The following is a 22,790-nucleotide window of genomic DNA, read 5'->3' as shown; positions in this document are numbered from 1 at the left end:
GGCTTACCGAAGACCCCCTGCAGAGTTCATGGCAGTACTGTGAGTCCGACTAGCAGAGTGCTGATTCGGAGCCTAGCCACTTAACCACTATGCTACAGCAGCTCTCAGAGAAATGATATAATTACCTGATATTGCTGAAAATATTGAAGCACATGAGAAAAGGGGTACTATAGTGTGAGATAAGGTTCTATTTTCTTCATTCATATCTCATTTGAAACAAAAACACCAAACCAAGAACTGGTAGTATTGTGTGACCCAGGGGCAGGAGAAGGTTGTTTTGTACCATGATTCTTCTTCTGGCTTTTCTTGTAAACATGTTGTGTGGTCTCAGCCCCCAAGTGCAAGGTATGGTTTGCTAGAAGCACAAGACTTGTCAAGGGGGATCTGTTAAGGGGTTAATGACCTTATAAAATTAAAGGTCCAAACTATACTGAAGTTCAGAGCAAGAGATCTACAAAGGGGATCCACAATGAAGAAGTTAACTTAAACTATGCAACTTAACATTATTGAATTGTAGGGTTTGCCAGGCCCAGACTGGCAACCTGAAAGAGAGGGTGAGGGAAGCAGGGACATTGGAGTAGCTATTGGCTAACAGCATAACACCACTTCTGGGCAAACCTGGAAATGATGTCACACCTCTCTAGGAATTAGTCAAAATTCAGTGGTAAAACCACAACATTTCTGGTGAGTCCTAGAAAAGACTGACATCACATTCAGGGCTTCCAGGAAGTTATGTCATGCTGTGGCCTGAGGGCAATTTTCAGCAGCAGAAAGTGCCAGCGGAGGTCAGGAGAGCCCCTGCTGCCACTGGTGGGTTGGCAACCCTACTGAATCGACATGTTGAATTGACATCCAGCCAATTATGATCAAGGCAATTTCCGTTTCCTATCTAGCTGCTCTGCTTGGAGATGACAAATAGGTCTTGCAGGTGCCTCCCTTTGTGCCTAGGGTTCATTCCCACAAGATAAACAATGGTTTCACTATACATTTGAGTTCTCTGCTTGGCTTATTCACTCTGGTTAGTTAACCATAATTAAACTTTATATATGGATTGGGCTTAGGCTTTGCAGTGGAATCTTGGGAGCATTTTGAAAAAAAATGCATGCTCTTCTTATAGTTGACTTGAGTTTCTAAACATAGACCCAAACAGTGCAGGTGACTGAACGTAACGGCTTATTTTTAATATTTCTATCCTAGAAAACCTGATGAGACCTCTTGTGAACTACGGAATTGCATGGTAAGCAAACTGATCTGTTTTACACATTTACTTTGTTTACTGCTTGTGTCATGTTGGAAATTTGGAATTTTTATATTTGCGTTACTCCTCTAGTATGTCTATGGGATTCTTGGTGGAAGAAACTGCACCAATTGTCTGGAGAGGGCTCATGGTGATGTCAGCCTTAGAGAAACTGCTGAGGCAGGTAAGGGATTCTGGAAATATATGGCTTTTACAAAAAAATAGGCTGTAGAGAAAAAAGTAGTTAGTATCTATCACAGGTTTTTATCTCACTTTTCCTGCAAGGACCTCGGTGCACTGTACACAGTACTACCTTCCGAATTTTATCCTCACATCAAGTTAGGCAAGTGAGGCAAGTTAGTTGAGAGAGTGTGATGGGCCAGAACTGGAATTTCTGCCCTGTTTCACACATAGAACCTGAGTCTCACCAGTTCTAGTCTCACACTAGCCACTGCACAACACCAGCTTATAAAAACATTTAAAAGAAAGACAGCAATACTAAAAGCATAACATGAATGATTGATAGCAACAATTACATTTTCATTTGTAAACAATTGTTGCATAAATTAATATTTCACCCTTAAGCTGCTAGAGCTGAATGTTATGTTAGACCCTCCGCTGTCTCCTCACCTCTGAAAACACATGATTTAACTTCATTACATAGCAAGTTTCCCCCACTATGAATAGTAAGCAAAGAAGTGAAAAGTAGGAAAACTGTGATGACACACATTTTGTTTTACTAGATGTTGCGAAAAAAGTGATGTGAAGTTGTTGTACTTACGTCTTCTGTAAGCCTTAATTCCATCCAAATGCCTTAAGATAAGTTTTTGCTTTTTTTTTTAGTGTAGTATCAGTTTTTAGATTCACACAATATATAATTTTTGGAATGAGCCTTGGAAATACTGTGATTTATGTGGTTCTTCCCATCACATGCAGCAAAAAATTGAAACACTTCTCTTGCAAACTGTAGTTATTTGTATCATTTCAGTCCCAAAGTGTGGCTTGCTCTCCCTTTCAAACCAGTATTAAACTACGGCTTGGAAGCATCTTGGAAAAAATGGGAGTGGGGGGAGGGGTGGAAGACAAGGTTATGGTAAAGACTTTTTTCAATTCTTCCAGTAGAAAATTGGAAATTCAGGAAAGTGCTAGGAAAAAGCTCCTATGAAATACTTTTTTAGAATTAGTGAAATATTTAATCAAAAAGTGTACTATCAAGATTTTTATGGAAGACAATCTGCAGCGTTGGATAATGATCATTCTTGTATATACTGCAGACATGAATATCTTACTTTCAAAGATATGTTCACTGATTCAATGTAACTAATTTTGCCACAGTTAATATTCTGTAATGTATGATCATAATACACTTTGAAAGAGTTCAGTGTTATAAACTTGAGATCCAGATACGCTGCTAGTCATTATTTTGTCTGCATAAAACTGTCGAAATCTCTTGTTTACTACAAAAGTTGTTTTGCATTTTTGAATTTTATGTCCTACCTCTTAGATGAAAAAAACTAACATACAGATGCAGCAGTTTGCAGTTCTCTCTCTCTCTCTCTCTCTCTCTCTCTCTCACACACACACAAGTATTTAGTATATGCACAATTTTGCTTGTATAAAGCTAAGATAGCCAAAATTCCATAAGCCAAACAGAATTGTATATGCTAAGCTATAAAATATGCATTGTGTATTTTATGTTAAAGCAGTAAAATAAATTTAGGTTTGATAACAAAGTACTGAAATGCTTCAGCTTTCCTCAGCAGAAAGAAAAAAAGTCCCCCCTCTCCCCATGGCTTAAAAATCTCTAGTTTGAAATCTTGTTTGGAGGGCAGATAGAAAAACATGTTTCATGATTTGGAAAGAACAGCAAACTTCCATTTTCTGAAAAAAATGCTTAATTTCCCAGCCACAGACAAGGGGAGGAAGGCTGAGGTGGGAGTATGGCTGGCCAGTGATTTCCCAGGCTAGTTACCATAATGGCAAATCTTAGTTTGGGTCCAACAGAGGTTTTCTAGAGGTGGAAGGGAACAGTAATTTTTGCCAGTTCTCTCTCCCGCAGCAGACCTGCCATTCATGCTGTTCTTAGAAATCCCCAGTCCCCCGTAAGTAGCAGTTTGGGCTGCTGCAGGAGGAGGAGGTAAGAAAGTTGTGCTTCCTGTCTGTCAGTGGAAACTTCTGAGTGATGAACCTAAGTCCACGGTTTGCCATTATGTGTGAAGCATGCCAGAATTGTTTGTAAACGTAATACTGAGCATAATCTTTGGTTTCTGATCATATTTAGGGCAGAATGTGTTCTTCTTTTTCTTTTAGTGTGCTATGCCTCTGATGGCCTCTGTGTGCTGTATTCTTATAAGATCACTAGACCTCTAACATGTAAAATGGCATGTTGCTGATGTTAGCACCTGCTTGACTAGCAAACAGGCCCAGGGAGACCAAGGATGACTCCTTTTTTTTGTAGTAGTAGTTGCTGCTGCAATATTACTTTAGTCAATGGAACTCCAAAATGGGAAACAGATGGCAGTTTCTCTATTGTGCATGTTGCTGATAGTATATACCGAGTTGGTTGTTACCTAGCAACTAAAGATGCAGTTGTACTCCAGCAGCTGAGAAAAAAACGTAGTCCCTTGACACAGGCCGTTAATGATTTTCCCTGACAATGGAATTTCACTTGTGACTGCAGAAAGCTTTAACAAGGACCTGTCCCCAATCAGGCATCTTACTTTTGTGTGTGAAATAGGTACCCCTTAATCCTACATGAAGACAAATTGAATTTTCTTTTTGGAAAAAAATAGGTAAATCCCAGTAAAGACAAGGGAAAATCTATGATTAACAAAGTGTGTGACTTCATGTATATAAGTGTGTTTGAGACATTACAGATCTTACTACTAGTGTTACCCAGCGCTGACAAACTGTAGGGCTATTAATATTATGAGCAGGCTTCAGTTTTCTTGAATGGCATGCCTGAATCCCTACAGTATGGGGTATTGTATCCCATCTCCAGTGTTGGAGATTTTATTGATTTGTTTCTGAATCTATGCTCAGACTTTGAATAGGTAAACATAGGTTAAGCTACTGTTCAGAAGTTTACAAATTCAGCCTTAAGCACAGTTCCATACTTCTAAGCCCATTAACTTCATTTAAAAAGGTAACTCTGGTAAGAATCGTTCTGTTAGACTTTTAATTTTTAATGAATTTTTATTGATTGATTTACTTCATTTATACCCCACCTTTCCCCCCAAAGAGGATCCAGAATGGCTTAGGCTGAGAGTACGTGACTGGCTGAAAGTCATCTAGCAAGTTTTCATGGCAAAGTGGGGATTCAAACTAGGGTCTCCCAGATCCCAGTCTGACACTGTAACCATTACACTGCACATTTATACTGTATACGGTATGTGCTTGTGCAGGCTGATCCTGCACTGGGCAGGGGGTTGGACTAGATGGTCTGTATGGCCCCTTCCAACTCTATAATTCTGTGTGTGTGTGTGTGTGTGTGTGTGTGTGTGTGTGTGTGTGTGTGTGTGTGTGTGTGTGTGTGTGTGAGAGAGAGAGAGAGAGAGAGAGAGAGAGAGAGAGAGAGAGAGAGATTATTTGTAGTTTAGCCTCTTTGCAGTTTTTGGTTTATAGATAACTGATAAAATGGCTACATATAACAAGCCTGTTTTGTCATTTTAATTTTGGTTTATAATATAATATATTGAATTGAAGGGGCTCCTAGACATTGAAGCAAGGATATAAAATATTAAATAAAGATCTCAAGATAATTAAGTTGGTCAGATCTAATATTCAGAATGCATTTTATTGCATCCAGGAGGATTGGTTCATAGAAACATAGGCAATATTATAAAACGTCCTTTATCATCAGTTTTAGGATATAAAATCTACTCCATCATGGTTTGCTGTGGCTCACCATTAGCTGTATCTTCCTTTTTCTTTGTATAAAATTCAACAAAATTGTGCATGTTACATGCCATGAAGTTGCTTCCAACTTATGACAACTCTATGAATGAACAACCTCCCAAACAAGCTGTAATTAATAGCCTTGCCCCGATTATGGAAACTAGAGGCTGTGGCTTCCTTTATTGTCAAGCCATCTCATGTTGAGTCTTCTCTTCTTCTACTGCCTTCCACTTTTCCTAGCATTATTTCTTTTCCAGTGAGTATTGTCTTCTAATGATGAGACCAAAGTACAATAACCTTAGTCATTTTAGCCTTTGGGGAGAATTCAGGTTTGATTTGATCTAGAACCCACTTACTTGTCTTGTTGGTCATCCATAGTATCCATCAAACTCTCTGTATTTTAAATGAATTAACTTTCTTCCTGTTAGCTTTCTGCAATGTTCACATGCATAATAATAGATCTCATAGTATGAATTATATTGGTCCTCTGAGTCACATCCTTATCCATAGGGATCTTCTCTAATTCCTTCATGGCTACCCTTCCAAGTCTCAATCCTGTTCTGATGCCTTGGTTGTAGTTTACCCTTTGGCTGATGATTGAAGCAAGGTATGGGAAATCTTTAATAATTTCAGTTTCTTCATTGCCACCCTTAAAATTGTGTAATGGTAGACATTACTTTTATCTTCTTGATGTTCAGTTGTAATCCTGCTTTGCTGCTTTCTTCTTTCATCAGTATTCATTTCAAGTAGTCCTCACTGGGTTTTGCCAGTAATATAGTGTTATCTGCATATCTTAAATTGTTAATGTTCCTTCCACCAATTTTCTCTCTATTTTTCTTCTGTTTCACTGCACTGGTTCTTAGAATGTTTCTGTTTGTCTTGGTATGTAAGTCACTGAAAGACTGCATTTAGAATTCTGACCCTGTTTCTGCCACCTTTTGCTTCTTACCTGTCTCTAGCAATTTTAAGAGTTTCATCATTTATCCATCTTGGCTTCTCCTTTCTTTTGGCTACAGGAATAGTCTTTACACAGTCTGTCCTTGGTTTCAGCCCAAATCTCTTCTGGTTCCCAATCTGTTAAGATTAGTAGTGCAGATCTGTTCTTTACATAGCTGTTATATTTTTCAAGAATGTTATTTTGATTATATTTTGACACTATTTTTCTTCAGCTTTATTCTTAACCATTTGTAATGTCTACCATTGTCATCTCCTGGTCTTGTTTTAGCAATGAGAATAGAGCTTCTCCAGCTTCTGCTTCCGATTATGTAATCTGTTTGATTTCTCTGTTGGGCTTTTGGTGATTTTCACACATAAAATCCTCTCTTCGATTGCCTGACACATGTGTTTCCAATGAACAAGTTGTTGGCTTCACAAAATTTTTTATGAGTCACTCTCCTGCTTCATTTAGTTATCCTAGTCCAAATTTTCCAACAATGTTTAATTCTGCTTTGTCTCCTACTTTTGTATTGCAGTCACCGCTGATTATCAGTGAATCTTATTGAGGTGTATGGTCAGTTTCTTCCTGGACACTTGCATAAAAACTTTCTGTTTCCTTCTCTTCAGCATCCATAGTTGGGACATAAACTTGAATAATGGTTATGTTAATATGCCTTCCATGAAGTCTAATTAATGTTTGATCAGACTTTATATTATAGCTCCTAATTGCTTGTGCTACATCTTGCCTCATAATAACAACACCATTTCTTCCAACGTTGTCATTTCCAGAGTAAATCACTTTGTGATTTCATGACTGAAAATGTCCTACTCAGTCCACTTTAGTTTACTCTCACTCAGGATTACACTGTTTTAAATATTCCATTTCTTGTTTATGATTTCAGGCTTACTTGGATTCATATGTTTTACATTTCGTGTTCCTATGATATGTGTTGCACAGATTTGGACTTTCCATTTGCATCTCTTCACATCAGCAGCTGGATGTCCTTTTGGCTTTAATTCAGCCCCTTCATTAAGAACACCATTATTAGTACTTGTTCTCTATTCTTCCCTAGTAGCCAGTTGAGTGCCTTTTGGCATGCGTGTCCTACCTTCCAGCTCTTCTTTCATTTTGGGTTTTCTCATCATAGGGTTTTTGAGGTAAGAGATGATCTGAAGTGGTTTACCATTGCTTTACTGACCAGTGTCACTGTTGTGGCCTGTGAACGATCCTCTGCCAGTGTCACCTTCCACTACTACTGATGCTCCGTTGCTGTCCTTCAAGGATTCCTCCACTCCTATCATTATTGGAAGACTCACTTCTCTGCTGATGTGGCCCTTGATTCCTGAAGGGGAGTGGATGTATCTTAGTCTAGTGTCTCAGTGTTGGCCGTTCCACTTTGAGTGACACTACAAGGCATTTAGACTCTTGATCGAGTCTAAATTCTTGACAGTATTGCTGTTAGCTTTACTGACACAATCAAACCCCTCTCATTGTGTGTATCAAAGAGGGGGATACAGAATTAACAAGATTAGGTGCTGCAAATTTCCAGGATATCAGCTTTTGAGAATCAGAGCTCAGGAGCCCTGACTCTCAAAAGCTCATGAACAATTTGTTCTTTCTGGATTTTTTGAGAGCATAGTTGAAGATTCTACTTGGAAAATCAAGTCTTAACTAAATGTAGACTATGTTTTAGAAGGAATACTTCACTACAAAGTAGGCATTAATGAGATATCCCCATTAAACTATTTCATTCTCCACTGAAATTAGTAAGACATTTTCCATTTAGGACTAGTACACTGGGGATTTGCTACTTCCATGTACGTGACTGGGAGCAGATTGACACCATATGTACTTTCTTTTCCTGAAGTGATCAGCATGTAAATGTTAACATCAACATAACAGTGGTTAACACTAACCAGGATTATCAATTATAGGCCATAGCTCTGTTGAGCTTCTTTTTTGTGGTGCATTTTAATAAATAAATACACCCCTCTATATTTGACACATTTTACTGTAACTAGCAGTTTAGTACAGTAGGCAATAGTGATGATTTTACTGAGTTCAAGGTACATGTAGTAAATATTATAAATTCAATAAATGCCTATTTATTGCCTATGACAACATTTTAAAGATACTAGTGGGAAGAATCTAAAAAGTCTGACATTGTTAGCGTTGAGATTTTCAAGTAATGCATATCATTCAGTAATGCATATCATTCCCATTTGTGTCATTCACTCATAAAGCATGACATTTACAACTTTGTCCATAACTGCAATACTTGAATGGTAGGACCAGATGTGGCTCCACCGTTGAGTAGGATTCAGTTTCTGTACTGTGTGAATGCCATATTTCCTTGGATGCTTAAACTTGACACTTGTATAAACTTTGTTTTCCACATAGAATTCCAGTATATACTTTGATGTATCAGTGTCTGTCATGCTGTGAAACAAATACATGTAATATATTCTACATGGAACAGAGATGTGTCATTATGTTATGCCTTAGGGTATACCACAGGAGTAGAATCTTGCCCCACCCCCAATATATTTGAAACAACAGGTGTATACCACCCTCCCCGCACCGGCAGGCTCAGGGCGGATCACATTAATATACATTAAAATTACAATCCACATGCATCTGACGAAGAGAACTGTGGTTCTCAAAAGCTTATGCTACAATAAAGTTGGTTAGTCTTAAAGGTGCTACTGGACTCTTTTCTATTTTGCTACTGCAGACTAACACAGCTAACTCCTCTGGATCTGATCCACAGTTTAAAACACAATAAATACAGTATGAATATTTAAAAACATATACAAGCTGCACAAAACAGTTCATTTGATCCATTTCCAACTGTCACTGAAGAATAGTTTAAAAAGGAAGAAAAAACTTCTTTTTGGAGGTGGATGTTCTGATAGGCAGGGCCCCGTTCTACTCTGTTTGGCCAGCGGGGGCCCTACCTAGCATCAGCCGAAAGCCTGGCGGAACAGCTCTGTCTTACAGACCCGGCAGTACGATAACTAATCCTGCCAGGCCCTGGTCTCCTTAGACAGAGCTTTCCACCAGGTTGGAGCCAGGACTGAAAAGGCCCTGGCTCTGGTTGACACTAGGCAGGCCTCCCTGAGGCCAGAGACCATTAATAGCTGTTTATCACTAGATCAAAGTGTCCTCTGGGGCACATATGGGGAGAGGCGGTCCTGAAGATATGTAGATCCCAGTCTGCATAGGACTTAATAGATTTATTACCGGAGCCTTGAATCTGATTCGGTACTCTACTGGTAACCAATGCAGCTGGCGCAATACCGGTGTAATGTGTGCACTTCTTGGCACTCCGGTGATGACACTCTCTGCTGCATTTTGGATCAGCTGCAACCCCTGGATCAGATTAAAGGGAAGCCCTGTGTAGAGTGCGTTACAATAGTCTAACCTAGAGGTGATTGTTGCCTGAATCACTGTACTTAAGTCGCGGGTTGAGAGATAAGGAGCAAGCTGCCTGGTCTGCAAAGATGGAAAAAAGAAGACTGGACAACTGCAGTTACCTGAGCTTCCATATTCAAGGAGGCATCCAGGATAACTCCCAGGCTCCTGACTCTTGGGGCTGGTACAAGTACCGCCCCATCGACAGCAGGAAGCCAGGGTCCCAAATCCACGCACCCGTGACTCAAGTACAGGATCTCCGTCTTCGTGGGATTTAATTTCAGTCGACTCTGTCTCAGCCATCCAGCTACGGCTTCAAAAACATGCTCCAGGGTATCTGGGGCCGAGCCAGGCTGGCCGCCGATCAACAGATATAACTGGCTGTCATCATCGTACTGGTGATACCCAAGACCGAAACTTCACACCAGCTGGGTGAGGGGGCACATATAGATGTTAAATAACAATGGAGAGAATATTTTCCCCTGCAGCACACCACATACCAGTGGGTGGTGAGAGGACAATTTCTCCCCCAGTGCCACCCTCTGTTCCCGACCGTGGAGAAAAGAGACAAGCCACTGTAGTGCCGTCCCTTGTATCCCCACATCAGTGAGGCAGTGGGTCAAAAGCTCATAGTTGACTATATCGAATGCTGCTGAAAGATCTAATAGTATCAGCAGTGCTGATCCACCTCGATCCAGGTGCCTGTGAAGATCATCTGTGAGGGCGACCATCAGTGACTCCGTCCCGTGTCCTGGGTGAAACCCGGACTGGAAGGGATCCAGGGCCGAGGTATCCTTCAGGAAACTCTGCAGCTGGCTCTCCACCACCTGCTCAATCACCTTACCCAGAAACGGGAGATTTGAAACGGGGCAGTAACTGACCGGATTGGCGGGATCCAATGATGGTTTCTTTAGGAGATGCCTCACCACTGCCTCCTTTAATGCCCCAGGAAAAACCCCAGAGCCCACGGACAAGTTGATAATAGCCTCCAAGGAATCCCGTAGTCCATCGCTACTGGCTTTCACAAGCCATGACGGACACGGGTCTAGGAGGCATGTGGTGGGCTTCACTACCTTCAGAATCCTGTCCACCTCCTCCCCCAAGAGTGGGCTGAAATGATCGAATATTGGCCCAGAAGACAGCCAAGGGGCCTCTAGTTCATGTACTGTATCACCTGTGCAGGCAAGTTGTGGCAGACAGACAAGATTTTGTCAGCAAAAAAGCTAGCAAAAGCCTCACAGCTAATGTCCGAATTCAAATTTTGATAGTCTCCCCCCGACAGAGAGACCACATTAAACAATTTTGCTGGGCATGAGCTAGCTGACGTAATGGAAACTGTGTAAAATTCCTTTTTCACAGCTTTCACTGCCACCTCATAGGATTTCATAAACAACCTATAGCATGTTCTTGCCTCCTTGTCCCAAGATTGCTGCCACACGCGCTCAAGCCTTCTTCGTTCCCATCTGATGTATGGTGCCAAGACATTAAGCATCTACTGGTTAACAATATTTTGTGACTGACAGCAACACAGGTTTTAATGAGAACTTTGACTCATCAAAACCAGAAGTGCCAAGTTTTCACTCCAAGTTTGATTACATGGAAATTTGATAATAGGTAAAGTGCATGGAATTACAATTCAATGACAAATTTCTGTTTGGATTTTCCACAGTGTTTAGCTTGTTACCAGGATCTTTCAGGCAAAAAATTAAGCATTATCCCTCTTAAATGTGCTTAACCAGTGAGAATTGTTGCAATAAGCAAGAAAGCAAAAGGCATTAATGTGTCAGACAACATTTATAGAGTAGATTTATCTTCTCATTACTTTTCAAGCTCAAAGGCTTTTTGAGATGCATGAGGAAATTTAATCTTCCATATTGGGGTGCGAGTGATTTCTGAACTTCTTTGCTTTTGTTCAGGATGTGTTGCACTTTCCAGTATATCATCTATATATAAAGACAAGTATCCTGACTGACTCATCATCACCCACCCCAAACTCCTGGACCTAGAAACATGAAATTTGGGGAGAACATTCCTTTCATGATGTAAATACCCACTAAGAAGGGATTTTAAGACATTCACCCCCTAAGGGGGTCAAAAGGGGTCAAATGTGTTTTCCCAAAGGGATACAGCTTCCCTGTGTGGCTGGCAGGCTACTGCCTGCTTGCGCCGCCACCCACTGCCAGCTCAGCCCCTCTTCCCTGATTTGACAAGGGTTTCAGAGTTATTTGCATATGCAGGCTGATTGGGGCTCACAACATTCCACACCTCATTCTCCTCCCCTCACAGAAGTCATTTGTGTATGTGGCCTGATTGGTCCTCACCCCCTACATTCTAAACCATCTACAGTTGCTATGGGGAGTCATTGAATGTGTCCTGAGGTAAAATACACCTCCCAGTCTTCCCGTCAAAGTTCACTAGGGCTGCCAATCTCCCTATGGGGGCCTGGCTTTCCTGTGTGGCTGGCAGGCTCCTGCCTGCTTACACCCCACTCCCTCTGATTGATCAGCTGTGGAACTCTTGAGTTCTGAGGTAAAAATCAGGACAAGGAAACTGCAGACAGTTGAAGAAAGATGGTACAAGATTCCTGAATAGGGATTTTATATAAAAGTCAGTATGGTAACTAAGTTTTTAAATGTTTATGGGGAGATGATATACAACCTTTCTAGGGGCCATGTCAATGCGAACCTCTCACATGAACTGGCCGAAGTGTCCATCGCACCATGCCTCCCTCAGCCCAACTCCACCTCACACCTCTCGCAACCATCACCTCTTACTGCCCCCAAGAAGCCTCCTGGCAGACATCATGCAAGATACACTGACACTAAAAGGAGGAAGCAACTTAGAGATGCGGCAAAGAAATATGCAACCAACTCAAAAAACAAAACAAAACTCATAAACCAAAAAATGTTACATACCTATACGCATTATAACTGGATTTAAAGTAGTTAAATAGTGCACGGGTATCAAGCTAGTTTCATATAAAATAATGTTGAAAGAAGTTGCTGGCATATATCCTTCTATGAAATTTGAGTGGTTTGAAAATGTTTTACCACTGCTTCAGCCATTTATACTTCTACTTCACATATTTTGTTGAGTCAAGGTGTTACGACCCTTTCTTTCTCTTGGGTAGATTTGGTCTTTAAGCCTTTTATTCTTGCCCCTCTTGGCAGATTGCTGCCACCAGGAATTAAATTCCAGAATAACTTAAATTTCTCCTTTTAGTAACGTGCCCAAGGGTCAGGATTTTTCATGGTACTGTGTGGTCCTGAGGAAAGGAATGGGATATAGGAATGACAGATACTCTGGGATTTAAAAAACAACAACAAAGTAAGCCTTTATTTTTATAAGAAGCATATCGGTTTCATATTATTTCTAAAACTTAGTGGTTCAAAAGAGTGGTTCAATTCTTAAAGTTACTTTACTTAAACCCAGTCACAGATCTTCTCTCAGGCTTTACACACAGTTTGCCTGCTTTTGATATTAATTTCTCTCTCAGTTACAAGTAAGACCTTTTCTCAGACGCACACACAGTTTGCCTGCTTTTCCCTGACTGAATGTTTTTTCACAAACACACAGTTCAGGCTACCACACAGGTTATATTTCTCTCAGAACTGCTTAAAAATACTCAGACTGCACACAGCTTGCCTGCTAATACCGGATTAAATATTTTTCTCAGAACTGTTTAAACATGCTAAGGCTGCACACAGCTTGTGTCAGAACTGTGGCTAGATAATGTCCTTACACCAGACTACCTTCTGCAATCAGACAAAAGTCCGTTGTTTTAAAAAGTTTACTGAAGAAAGAGTCCACTGGCCCAGATACAATATCCAGGCTGGTACACGTGTATTGTTACGAATGACAGGCAAAGCATGGAGTACAAAGTATCAGACCCAAGCAGACCCAACCTCCCCCCATAGTTCTCAAAACAATCCCTTTGAAGCTGAGAAAGCGAAAGTTTCCCAAGGCTGGAAAAGCGATAGCCAAAACAATCCTCTTCTGTGAGATAGCTGTTGGGAACGTCTTGGCACCTGTGAACAAAGCACTTAGAATACTGAAAGAATTAATATGGAGTCTCTTCGGTTACATACATACACTGTAACCCTGACATTCTGCCTCCTTTAAGATGCCCCTCCCCCAGGTTTATGCAGATACCGATTATGAAAAGCATGTACAGAGTGCACCCATTCATCAAACCCAGAGTCAAAGTCTTTCCATCTGATAAGATAAAACAGTTGATTCCTTTTAAGCTTAGAGTCCAAAATTTGTTGTACTTCATAATGGGTTTGATCATCGATCAAGGTGGGAATAGGAGGGGCTCGGGTGTGCCATTGGTCTGCTGGTGGAGCCCTCTTTAACAGGCTGACATGGAAGGTATCATGAACATGGTGCAAGTTCTTTGGCAAATGTAAGGCAACAGTCACTTTGTTGATTACCTTACAAACAGGAAAGGGTCCCAGAAATTTTAAAGCTAATTTGCAGCTGGTTTGAGTCACTTTCAAGTTTTTTGTTGAGAGATAAACAAGGTCTCCTGGTTGTAATTCCCATCCCGCCACACGGTGGCGATCTGCGTATTTTTTGTAATCCTGTTTGGCTTTGTTGAGGTGTTTTTTAATTAGAGTCCATTGTTGAGCAGCTTCCCCCCACCAGTCTGAAACGTCCTTGGTTACTGAAGTAGGAGGGGGGAGCGCTTCAAACGGGAAGGGTTTGAAGTGGAAGCCATAAACGACCTTAAAGGGAGTTTCTCCAGTGGAGGCATGTACACTGTTGTTATACGAGAATTCTGCTAGGGGAAGCAAATCAACCCAGTTGTCCTGTTGGAAATTAATGTAACAGCGGAGGAATTGTTCCAATATTTGATTAGTTTTTTCAGACTGTCCGTCGGTTTGCGGATGATGGCTTGAACTTAAACCTTGCTCAATCCCCATAAATTGTAGAAGCTCCCGCCAGAAGTTGGCAACGAATTGCCCGCCACGATCCGAAATCACCTTTGATGGAAAAGAATGTAGTTTTACAATGTGTTTTAGAAAGATATCTGCCAGCTTTCGAGCTGAAGGTATAGATGTGCAAGGTATAAAATGAGCTTGCTTAGAGAATAAGTCCACCACAACCAAAATACAATTGTGACCCTTGGAGGGGGGTAGGTCGGTAATAAAATCCATGGATATTGTTTCCCATGGTCTGCTTGGCGTTTCTAAAGGTTGCAACAGTCCCGGCGGCTTGCCCTTGCGGGATTTGGCACTAAGACAAATGGGGCATGACGCTACATACTGAGAAATGTCTTTGCGCATGCCCGGCCACCAAAATTGCCGTTGTACTAAATGAAGTGTCTTTAAGTACCCATAGTGTCCAGCCGTAGGGGCGTCGTGACAGCATTGTAATACTTCTTTCCGTAAACTACTGGGTACATAGAAACGGTCTCCCCAAAGCCATTCTCCTTGTTCAGATTGTTGCAATTTTTCTTTGGGTACATTTTCCCCCTCCTTTTCCACTTCAGCTTTCAGTTTTAGTCTCCACCCTTGATCGGGTTGGCAAGGTTGGGTGGTGCGGCTGCGCATTGTCACCACTCCCCCTAATTGTGTAGGCGAAAAGACGGTGTCTATCGTCTCCTCCCTTTTGCTTTTGTGTTGGGGCATGCGTGATAGGGCATCGGCAAGAAAGTTAGTTTTGCCCGGCAAGAAATTCAAAGTGAAATTGAATTTAGAGAAATATTCCGCCCAACGCAGTTGTTTAGCATTTAGTCTTCTGGGACTGCGTAAGGCTTCTAAATTTTTGTGGTCTGTCCACACTTCAAAAGGATGACGGGCTCCTTCTAGCCAGTGCCTCCAGGTGGCAAGTGCTGCTTTTACAGCGAAAGCCTCCTCCCAAACATTCCAATTTCTTTCAGCTTCAGAAAATTTCCGAGATAGAAAGGCACAGGGCTTAAGTTTGCCATCCTCCCCCTTCTGTAAGAGGACGCCTCCAATCGCAGTGTCGCTGGCATCAACCTGTACTACGAAGGGGCGATTTTCATCGGGGTGTTGTAGGACGGGTCCTGAAACGAATTGAATTTTAAGGTGATTGAACGCCGCTTGGCACTCTGGCGTCCAAGACAATTTGGCGCTTGGTTTTTTGGCTTGGTCCCCCTTGTCTTTGGTTTTTAACAGTTCGGTTAGGGGGAGTGTTATTTGAGCAAAGTTCGCTATAAATTCTCTGTAGAAGTTGGCAAAGCCCAAGAAGGATAGCAATTCCTTGCGGGTAGTGGGTGTTTGCCAATTATGTACGGCCTGTACTTTGCCCAGGTCCATTTTCTGACCATCTTTAGAGATATAGTATCCCAGATAAGTGAGTTCTGTTTTGTGAAACTCACATTTAGACAGTTTAATGGGTAATTTGTTACACATTAGAGTAGTCAGAACTCTCTTCACAAGCTCTACATGTTCTTCTTCTGATTCTGAATAAATTAAGACATCATCTAGGTACACCACTACTCCTTTGTATAAGAATTCATGCAACACTTCATTAATCATGGACATGAAAACTGAAGGGGCTCCAGCCAGGCCGAACGGCATAACTAAATATTCATACTGTCCGAGGGGTGTATTAAAAGCGGTTTTCCATTCATCGCCTGCTCTGATACGAACGTGGAAGTAAGTATCTTTTAAATCTAATTTTGTAAAGATCTTACCTTGTGCCACGACGTTGAGTAAATCTCGGATGAGTGGGATGGGGTAGGCATTGCTGGAGGATACTGTGTTTAGTCCTCTAAAATCTGTGCAGAGTCTAAGTCCCCCATCCTTCTTCTTCACGAACAGTACTGGAGCAGCATGCGGGCTGTTAGCGGGTCAGATAAATCCTCTTTGAAGATCGGTGTCAATGAATTTACGGAGTTCTTCCCTTTCGTTAGGGCTCATGGGATACAGCCTGCCTTGGGGCAAAGATGCACCCGGTAATATCTCCACAGCACAGTCCGTCCTCCTGTGGGGAGGTAAAGAGTTGGCTTCTTCTTCAGTGAAAGCTTGGGTGTAAGCCCTGTACTGTTAGGGTATTTGGCTGATTTCTTCTTGAGTTAGCAGGGCTTGCTCATTGAGGGTAGGGTTGTTACCCCAATTTTGATTCCAACGGTGAGTTTTACAGGTATCATGGGTAAACGTGATACTCCCAGTCGCCCAGTCTATGTAGGGATTGTGATCCCACAACCATCTGCTTCCCAAAATCAATGGATATTTGGCAGTGGCACTAATTACAAATGATCTTACCTCCCAATGTTGCCCCATGTCTGTGATCTCTGGCGCGGTTTCAGTAGTGACAGGATTCATGTTAGTGCCATCCATTTGTTCGAAAATGACGGGAGTTTCCAATTCTTTAATGGGAAGTGCTAAACCATTCACTAAGGCTGGGGCAATAATGTCTCTAGAGCAGCCCGAGTCTATAAGAGCTTGGACGCGGATATGCATTTTTCTATCTGGATTCACCAATGTCACTGGTATGAAGAGAATGGACCCATGAGGTCTGTTCAAAGTAGGAACTGACTGAGGTTTGATCTGCTGTTTGGGTCCTTTTATGACAGATCCATTTCGTTTCCCGAGGCAGGACTCTCTGGATTCTCCTCTCTGGTTAGAGCCGTTGAATCATAGTCCATAATTTCTTCTAGCTCTAACCCTCTTTCGGGAGGATTTCTACGAGAAGTGCCTCTGCCTCTTGTTGTTCTAGGAGCTGGTGTTGGGCGAGGTGGCGCCGAGAAAGCGGCGGGGGCTAGACGCCTTAATTGGAGCGGAGTTCTCTGCACAGGCCGATACGGACATTGCGCCACAAAGTGACTGCCTTGGCCACACGGCAGGCACAATCCTTGTTGCCATCTAGCATCTCTCGCTCCTCTGGTAGCATATCCAGCACCTCTGCCTCCTCTAACGAGTACTGAGGAGCGCCTTTGTCCAGCATATTGCTGTTGTTCAACTAAACGCACTTCTTGCATGCGGTTTTCTACTTCACACGTTAACTGAATCCATCCCAATAAGGTGGGAGGGTTATCTTGCATGAGATAGTGCTGAAAATGGCAATTTTTAGCCCATTTGAGCCCAAATCAGGGCCTAAAAGGCCGAGACTGGGATGGTGCTGGGCGGGAGACACTTCCCCTGCCCAGCACTGACCCGATCCAGGCCCTTTTGGCCCCATCCAGGCCAAAATGGGCCCAAAATGGCCTAAAATGGACATTTTGGCCCTATTTTGGCCAGGATGGGGGCCGAAACATCCGTGACCATGTCTGTGCTGGGAGGGGGAGGGTTCCCCTGCCTGGCACCGACCCAATCCGGGCTGCTTCGGCCCCAATCTGGGCCAAAACAGGCCCAATCCAGGCCAAAACGACCCAAAATAGCCAACAAGGGCCATTTTGGGCCCATTTCACCCCAGATCGGGGCCGAAACAGCCAGTACTGTGTCGGTGCCATTTTGGTCGCGAAACGGGCCCAAAATGGCTGGAAATGGCCATTTTGACTCATTTTGGCCCGTTTCAGGGACCGGGTGGGTGCCGGGTGGGGGAGGCTCTCCCTGCCTGGCACTGACCTGATCCTGGCTGTTTCGGCCCCGATACAGTCTGTTTCGACCCCGAAATGGGCCCCAAATGGCAGAAAATGGCCATTTTCCACCCGTTTCAGCCAGGATTGGGGCCGTAACGACCGGAACCAGGTCAGTGCCGGGCAGGGGAGGCTCCCCCTGCCCAGCACCGATCCGATCCCAGCCATTTCAGCCCCGATCCTGGCCATTTTGGCCCCAAAACGGGCCCCAAATAGCAATTTTTCACCCGTTTTGGCCCGGATTGGGGCCAAAACAGCTGGCATCAGGTTGGTGCTGGGTGGGGGATGCTTCTTCCACCCAGCACCGACCCAATCCGGGCTGTTTTCACCCCAATTGTGGTTGTTTTGGCCCCAATTGAGGCCTAAACGGCTCAAAATGTTTGAAAGTCAGTTGGGTGGGGCCACCTGACTTGGGGGAACTACCGGAATGGCATTCCAGTGCATTCCCCCTCGAAATGAGCCCTGACTATAACCTAGAAATTATGCATGGTCCGTTAGTCTGGTAATACCAAAGTCATTTATATTTCTGTGAAATTAAGATTAATAGATCATCATTGTTTTACGTGTGGAGCACTGCCACTTTTGCATCAAAAAAGGGCACATACATACATAAATGTGATTCTCCTGGGAAAATGCTGTTTTTAGCCCAAACCAGCCACTTACACTGCAATCCTGAGCAAATTTATACCCTTCTAAACCCACTGAATTTAGTGGGCGTAGAAGGGGTTAACTCTGCTCAGAATTGCGCTGGTAGTTACGTTGCAGACCCTTCTGTGTCTTCAAAGATGGGTGATTAAGTTTCTGCAAGAAAGATGGGCTGTAAGTGAATTAGATAAATAAAATGATATAGCTCAGTAAGTGTTTGCAGGCACACAGAAATAGTTTGGGCGCCTGATTTCATTAACTTATGATCCCAGCTCAGAATCAAGCAGCGAAATTACAAATAGGAATCTGGGAAGGGGAATATTTAATCTTGGTACTTTGGATAGGAGTTTGCTTCCCTGTTCTAACCCAATCACTCTGGATCCAGGAAGCTTGCTTCTTCTGCACTTTTTTGCCTTTCAGAATTAATCTGTCTCCATTCACTTCTCCTGGGGCTACCCTGCAGTTGGAGTGTTCACCAACTTAGGTATCTGGTCTCTCTGAACTGCTTTCAGTTGATCCCACTTGCTTTGCTCTCCAGCTTCCTGGCAAACTGTGGAGAGGTACAAATTATCTCATTTAAGAGCATGCCCAGCCAACCACTTCTGCCCTTTCCTGCTCATTTCTCCTTGTTCACACTTCTAAATCTACCACTAAGTATATTCTCTTGCAGGAAATAGAATGGCTGTGTGGCAGGGCACCTGACAGTACAGAGCTAAGTAGAGAGCAGTCCCTTTGACATGAGTAATGTGGCCCCAGAGTAACAATTAGGCCCCATCTAATGCATTACTATGCAGAGCGTATTTGGACATGAAGTAGAGCGGTTCCTTAAGAAACAGCTGGACTACAATAATTAAAGCACATTCTATAATACTGTTTGTCTCAGTATGGAGTCTTCTTCCAATGGAAGACTGGAATGTCTCACTTAGAAGACTGGCATGGCAGGATGTAATCCACACTGGAAAATCCAGTAACTTCATATATACAGACTGTTTGGGTTTGTCCATACTATGTAGTTTCCCAGCACAATTAAATCAAAGGTTTAGTTTTTGTGTGTTTTAAAAAAAATTATTTTACCATTTTCTTAATAACAAATATAACATTTTTTAACATTGAGTGCAATTGATGGTACTTTTGATGGTACGTTATTGGTGTTCATTTTCATTTATACGTGCTTGGTTAGTTTTATTAGCATTCCGAAGATTAGTTAACATTCCAGTCCATTGTTTAATGATTGCAGTCTCAATTTTTGATAGGTCCTTAAAAGTTGAGGTGTTCTCAGCCAAATGGAACACTTTGGTGTGGTTTGCTATGGCTTTTGAGAATAAGAAATATTAGATTCTTTGTTTTCACTTCTTACTGCTATCTTGTCCATAGGATTGGGGGAATTACTTTGTGAAAGCTATTTGCTTATCTCTTTGGTCATAAAGTGGAGAAGGAACTAAAGGCCAATTTCTGTCCACTTGATTGCTCCAACATTCCTGACTGAAGATTTGCCAGGCTTGGAGAGAAATTATTTGTATCACCTTCAAACCAAAGATCATAAATATGTAACAATTTCATGAAAAAATTGCCTCTGCAAGGCTCTAGAATCCACCTGTTTATGTGATTGTTGGAGAGGAACCTAGGGTAAGAAAAAAGCAAGCTAAAGCCAAATGGAGGTAGTCCTAGAGATGCATGGCCCACAGGGGAAGGGGAAATTTGACTCACAGGGTTGAAGAGTTCTATCAGTTTTAAAGTGTTGTTATCTGCCCTGGCTTTGGTGATTTAATATTGCTCTGAGATTGTTAGTTCTTTGGCCATTGCCAAGTCTGCTGTGATGCTCTTTCGGAGCACTGCAAGTGCTCCAAAAACTGTATTCTGTTCATAAATATTACATTCTGTTCATAAAACTGTGCTTCAAAAATACAACTAGTTCTTACTCTTCAAGTCATATGTATTGCAGACTGTGTTTTCACAGAGCATTCTTAAATACAGCTTCCTGCACAATACTTGGAATGCGTATTATGAATACTTAAAATTCTGATTTTTAATTTGTCACATACGCATAGTGATTGATTAAAGCACTTCATAAAGGAATTCTAATGATGCTTCTGAATTGGTGGGGCAAGTTCATAGAACCACATGGCAGTTAATTACATTGCTGTAATAATAAACGGCAAGATTTTTTTTAAAAGATGTATGGTGCATGGAAGTTGATAACCTGAGAATAGGACTTTAAGAGAAAATGGCTGAACTTAGGTTGAGGACTATAAGTATTACAAGGTTTGTAGTCTGGCTCAGAAATGTGTTTGCAGAGCTGATTGGAAGCACCTGTGGAGCAGTCTGAGTTCCCCGGAGATTTGACCTTGGAGAGACTGTTCTCAGAGAGCTCTGTGTTCACTCCCTAGTTTTTCACACAGCTCTAACGCCAATTAACAGTTTAACCCTGATTGGTTCTTGAGTTGCCGGGTGATTCACTGAGACCTGAAGTGTGCCAGGGAGAAGCTGAAAGCTGCATGCTATTCTGTCACCTCAAGATGTCCTTATGCCAAATCAACTAGGCTTGCTTTCTAACAAATGAGTGAGAAATGCAACAACGGAAACCACTTAGAGATACTTAGGTAGCTAGCTCTCAAGTTTTAGATAGGCAATTTTATTATGTAGCAACAGTAAGGATTTCTTATTTTGCTTGTTGCCTGAGTAAGAGTGCTTCATGCTTTTGGAGACGCTTCTTGAGCTTTCAGTCTCACAAACAAAGGTAATGTATCCTGCCTGCCTCGTTGCTGGCAGGCTGTGATCAGCACCGGGAACTAGGAGCTGAGGTGACAGGTCCCCTATATATGCTGCGCTTAAGCACAAAGTACAATTACATTTTCAACATGTGAAGCATTTCACAACACTGTGTATTCTAAAGAAGTGAACATTTTAGCATTTCTGCACATGCATAGTAGCTGAGGCATGGTGGATGTTGCAGCTATAAGCCTGTAACCAAAATTCACTGGTTTGTTTGCGAAAGTGTAATGCTCTGTTAATATGAGCTAAATATCTGCATATAGACACATTTCTTAGAACTGATCCAGAATTTAAGGATTGATAGGCCCCTTATGATTTAGCAAAATGCTGCTTATTTACAGGACTTGCATGTCAGTTGAATTTCCCCTCTGAAGTGATCTGTGATGTAAAATTATATACCCACATTTTCTACAGACAGAAAACCAGTACAGATGACCAGTTTAAGTTTTCTTGCTTGGTCATCTGTGTTGTTATGAATGTGCCGTAAAAAAATTTCTGCCGTGCATTCTCCATGTATGGTAAAACTCAGAGTGAGAATTTGCCACTTGGTTGGTTGAGTGGTTGTCACTATTAATGATCCATAGTTAGTGATGCCGAGTGGAAAGATATTTCTCCGATTTGTAGAGTTTAATGACCAGTGTCTTCAGTTATGGAACTGACACCTTTTTTTCTCCATGGTTTTCATATCATGCAGTATTGTGTTGTTTCTTGTACTTTGAAAAACATAAATATAAGAGGGGTCTCTTGAATGTTCATTTATATATTAATGCATTTCAGTTTTTTTCTTTCTGAGAAACCATGGACAGTATCTTTAAAGTAACAGTTTTTCCTTTATTACAAGGAATATTTACTCAATTTTGATATTCATTTGTAAAATGAGTCTTTTGAGGGACCTGTTCCCTTTTTGCAGATGTGTGGAATGTATGCTCACAGAGGCACCATTAGAGGAAAGGAAGCAAAATACACTTGAGTAAAAGATTTTGCACAAATGGTGGGTTGGATCCAGTGCACTATTTCTGCTTATGCTAGACTTCTTGCTACAAGCGTATTTGCAAGAAAAAGACCATGGTAGCTACTTGTGCTAAGTCAGACTTACTGTATACCCCGTTGCATTTCCGCTTGTGCAAGGTCTATATTCATAATACATAGAGAGGAAAACTGTGGAGATTGCTCAAGATCTTGTGCAAACACAATTGCTCTAAGACTGTTTATGTTGCTACCTGAATCCAAGCCTATAACTAAAATTATACACAGTGGGTTGGATCCTACTCCTATCCTACTGAGCAAACTTCATTTTTTTTAAACAAAAAAATTAAAATATTTATACCCCATTCCTTTTT

General features: G+C 41.9%; 1 protein-coding gene across 1 annotated transcript in view; it reads left to right on the top strand.

Moving 5' to 3' along the window:
- Positions 1–22,790, top strand: part of NUBPL (NUBP iron-sulfur cluster assembly factor, mitochondrial) — a 101,031-nt gene that overhangs the window by 38,352 nt on the left and 39,889 nt on the right. The window contains exons 5-6 of the mRNA XM_054971717.1: positions 1,198–1,237; positions 1,331–1,421. Coding sequence (XP_054827692.1) covers positions 1,198–1,237; positions 1,331–1,421 — 131 coding nt within the window. The remainder of the gene's footprint in view (positions 1–1,197; positions 1,238–1,330; positions 1,422–22,790) is intronic.

The sequence above is a fragment of the Eublepharis macularius genome, chromosome 2 (assembly GCF_028583425.1).
Source record: "Eublepharis macularius isolate TG4126 chromosome 2, MPM_Emac_v1.0, whole genome shotgun sequence".
Classification (NCBI taxonomy): domain Eukaryota; kingdom Metazoa; phylum Chordata; class Lepidosauria; order Squamata; family Eublepharidae; genus Eublepharis; species Eublepharis macularius.
The sequence above is the reverse complement of the archived record's forward strand: the minus strand, read 5'-3'. Positions and strand labels throughout refer to the sequence as shown.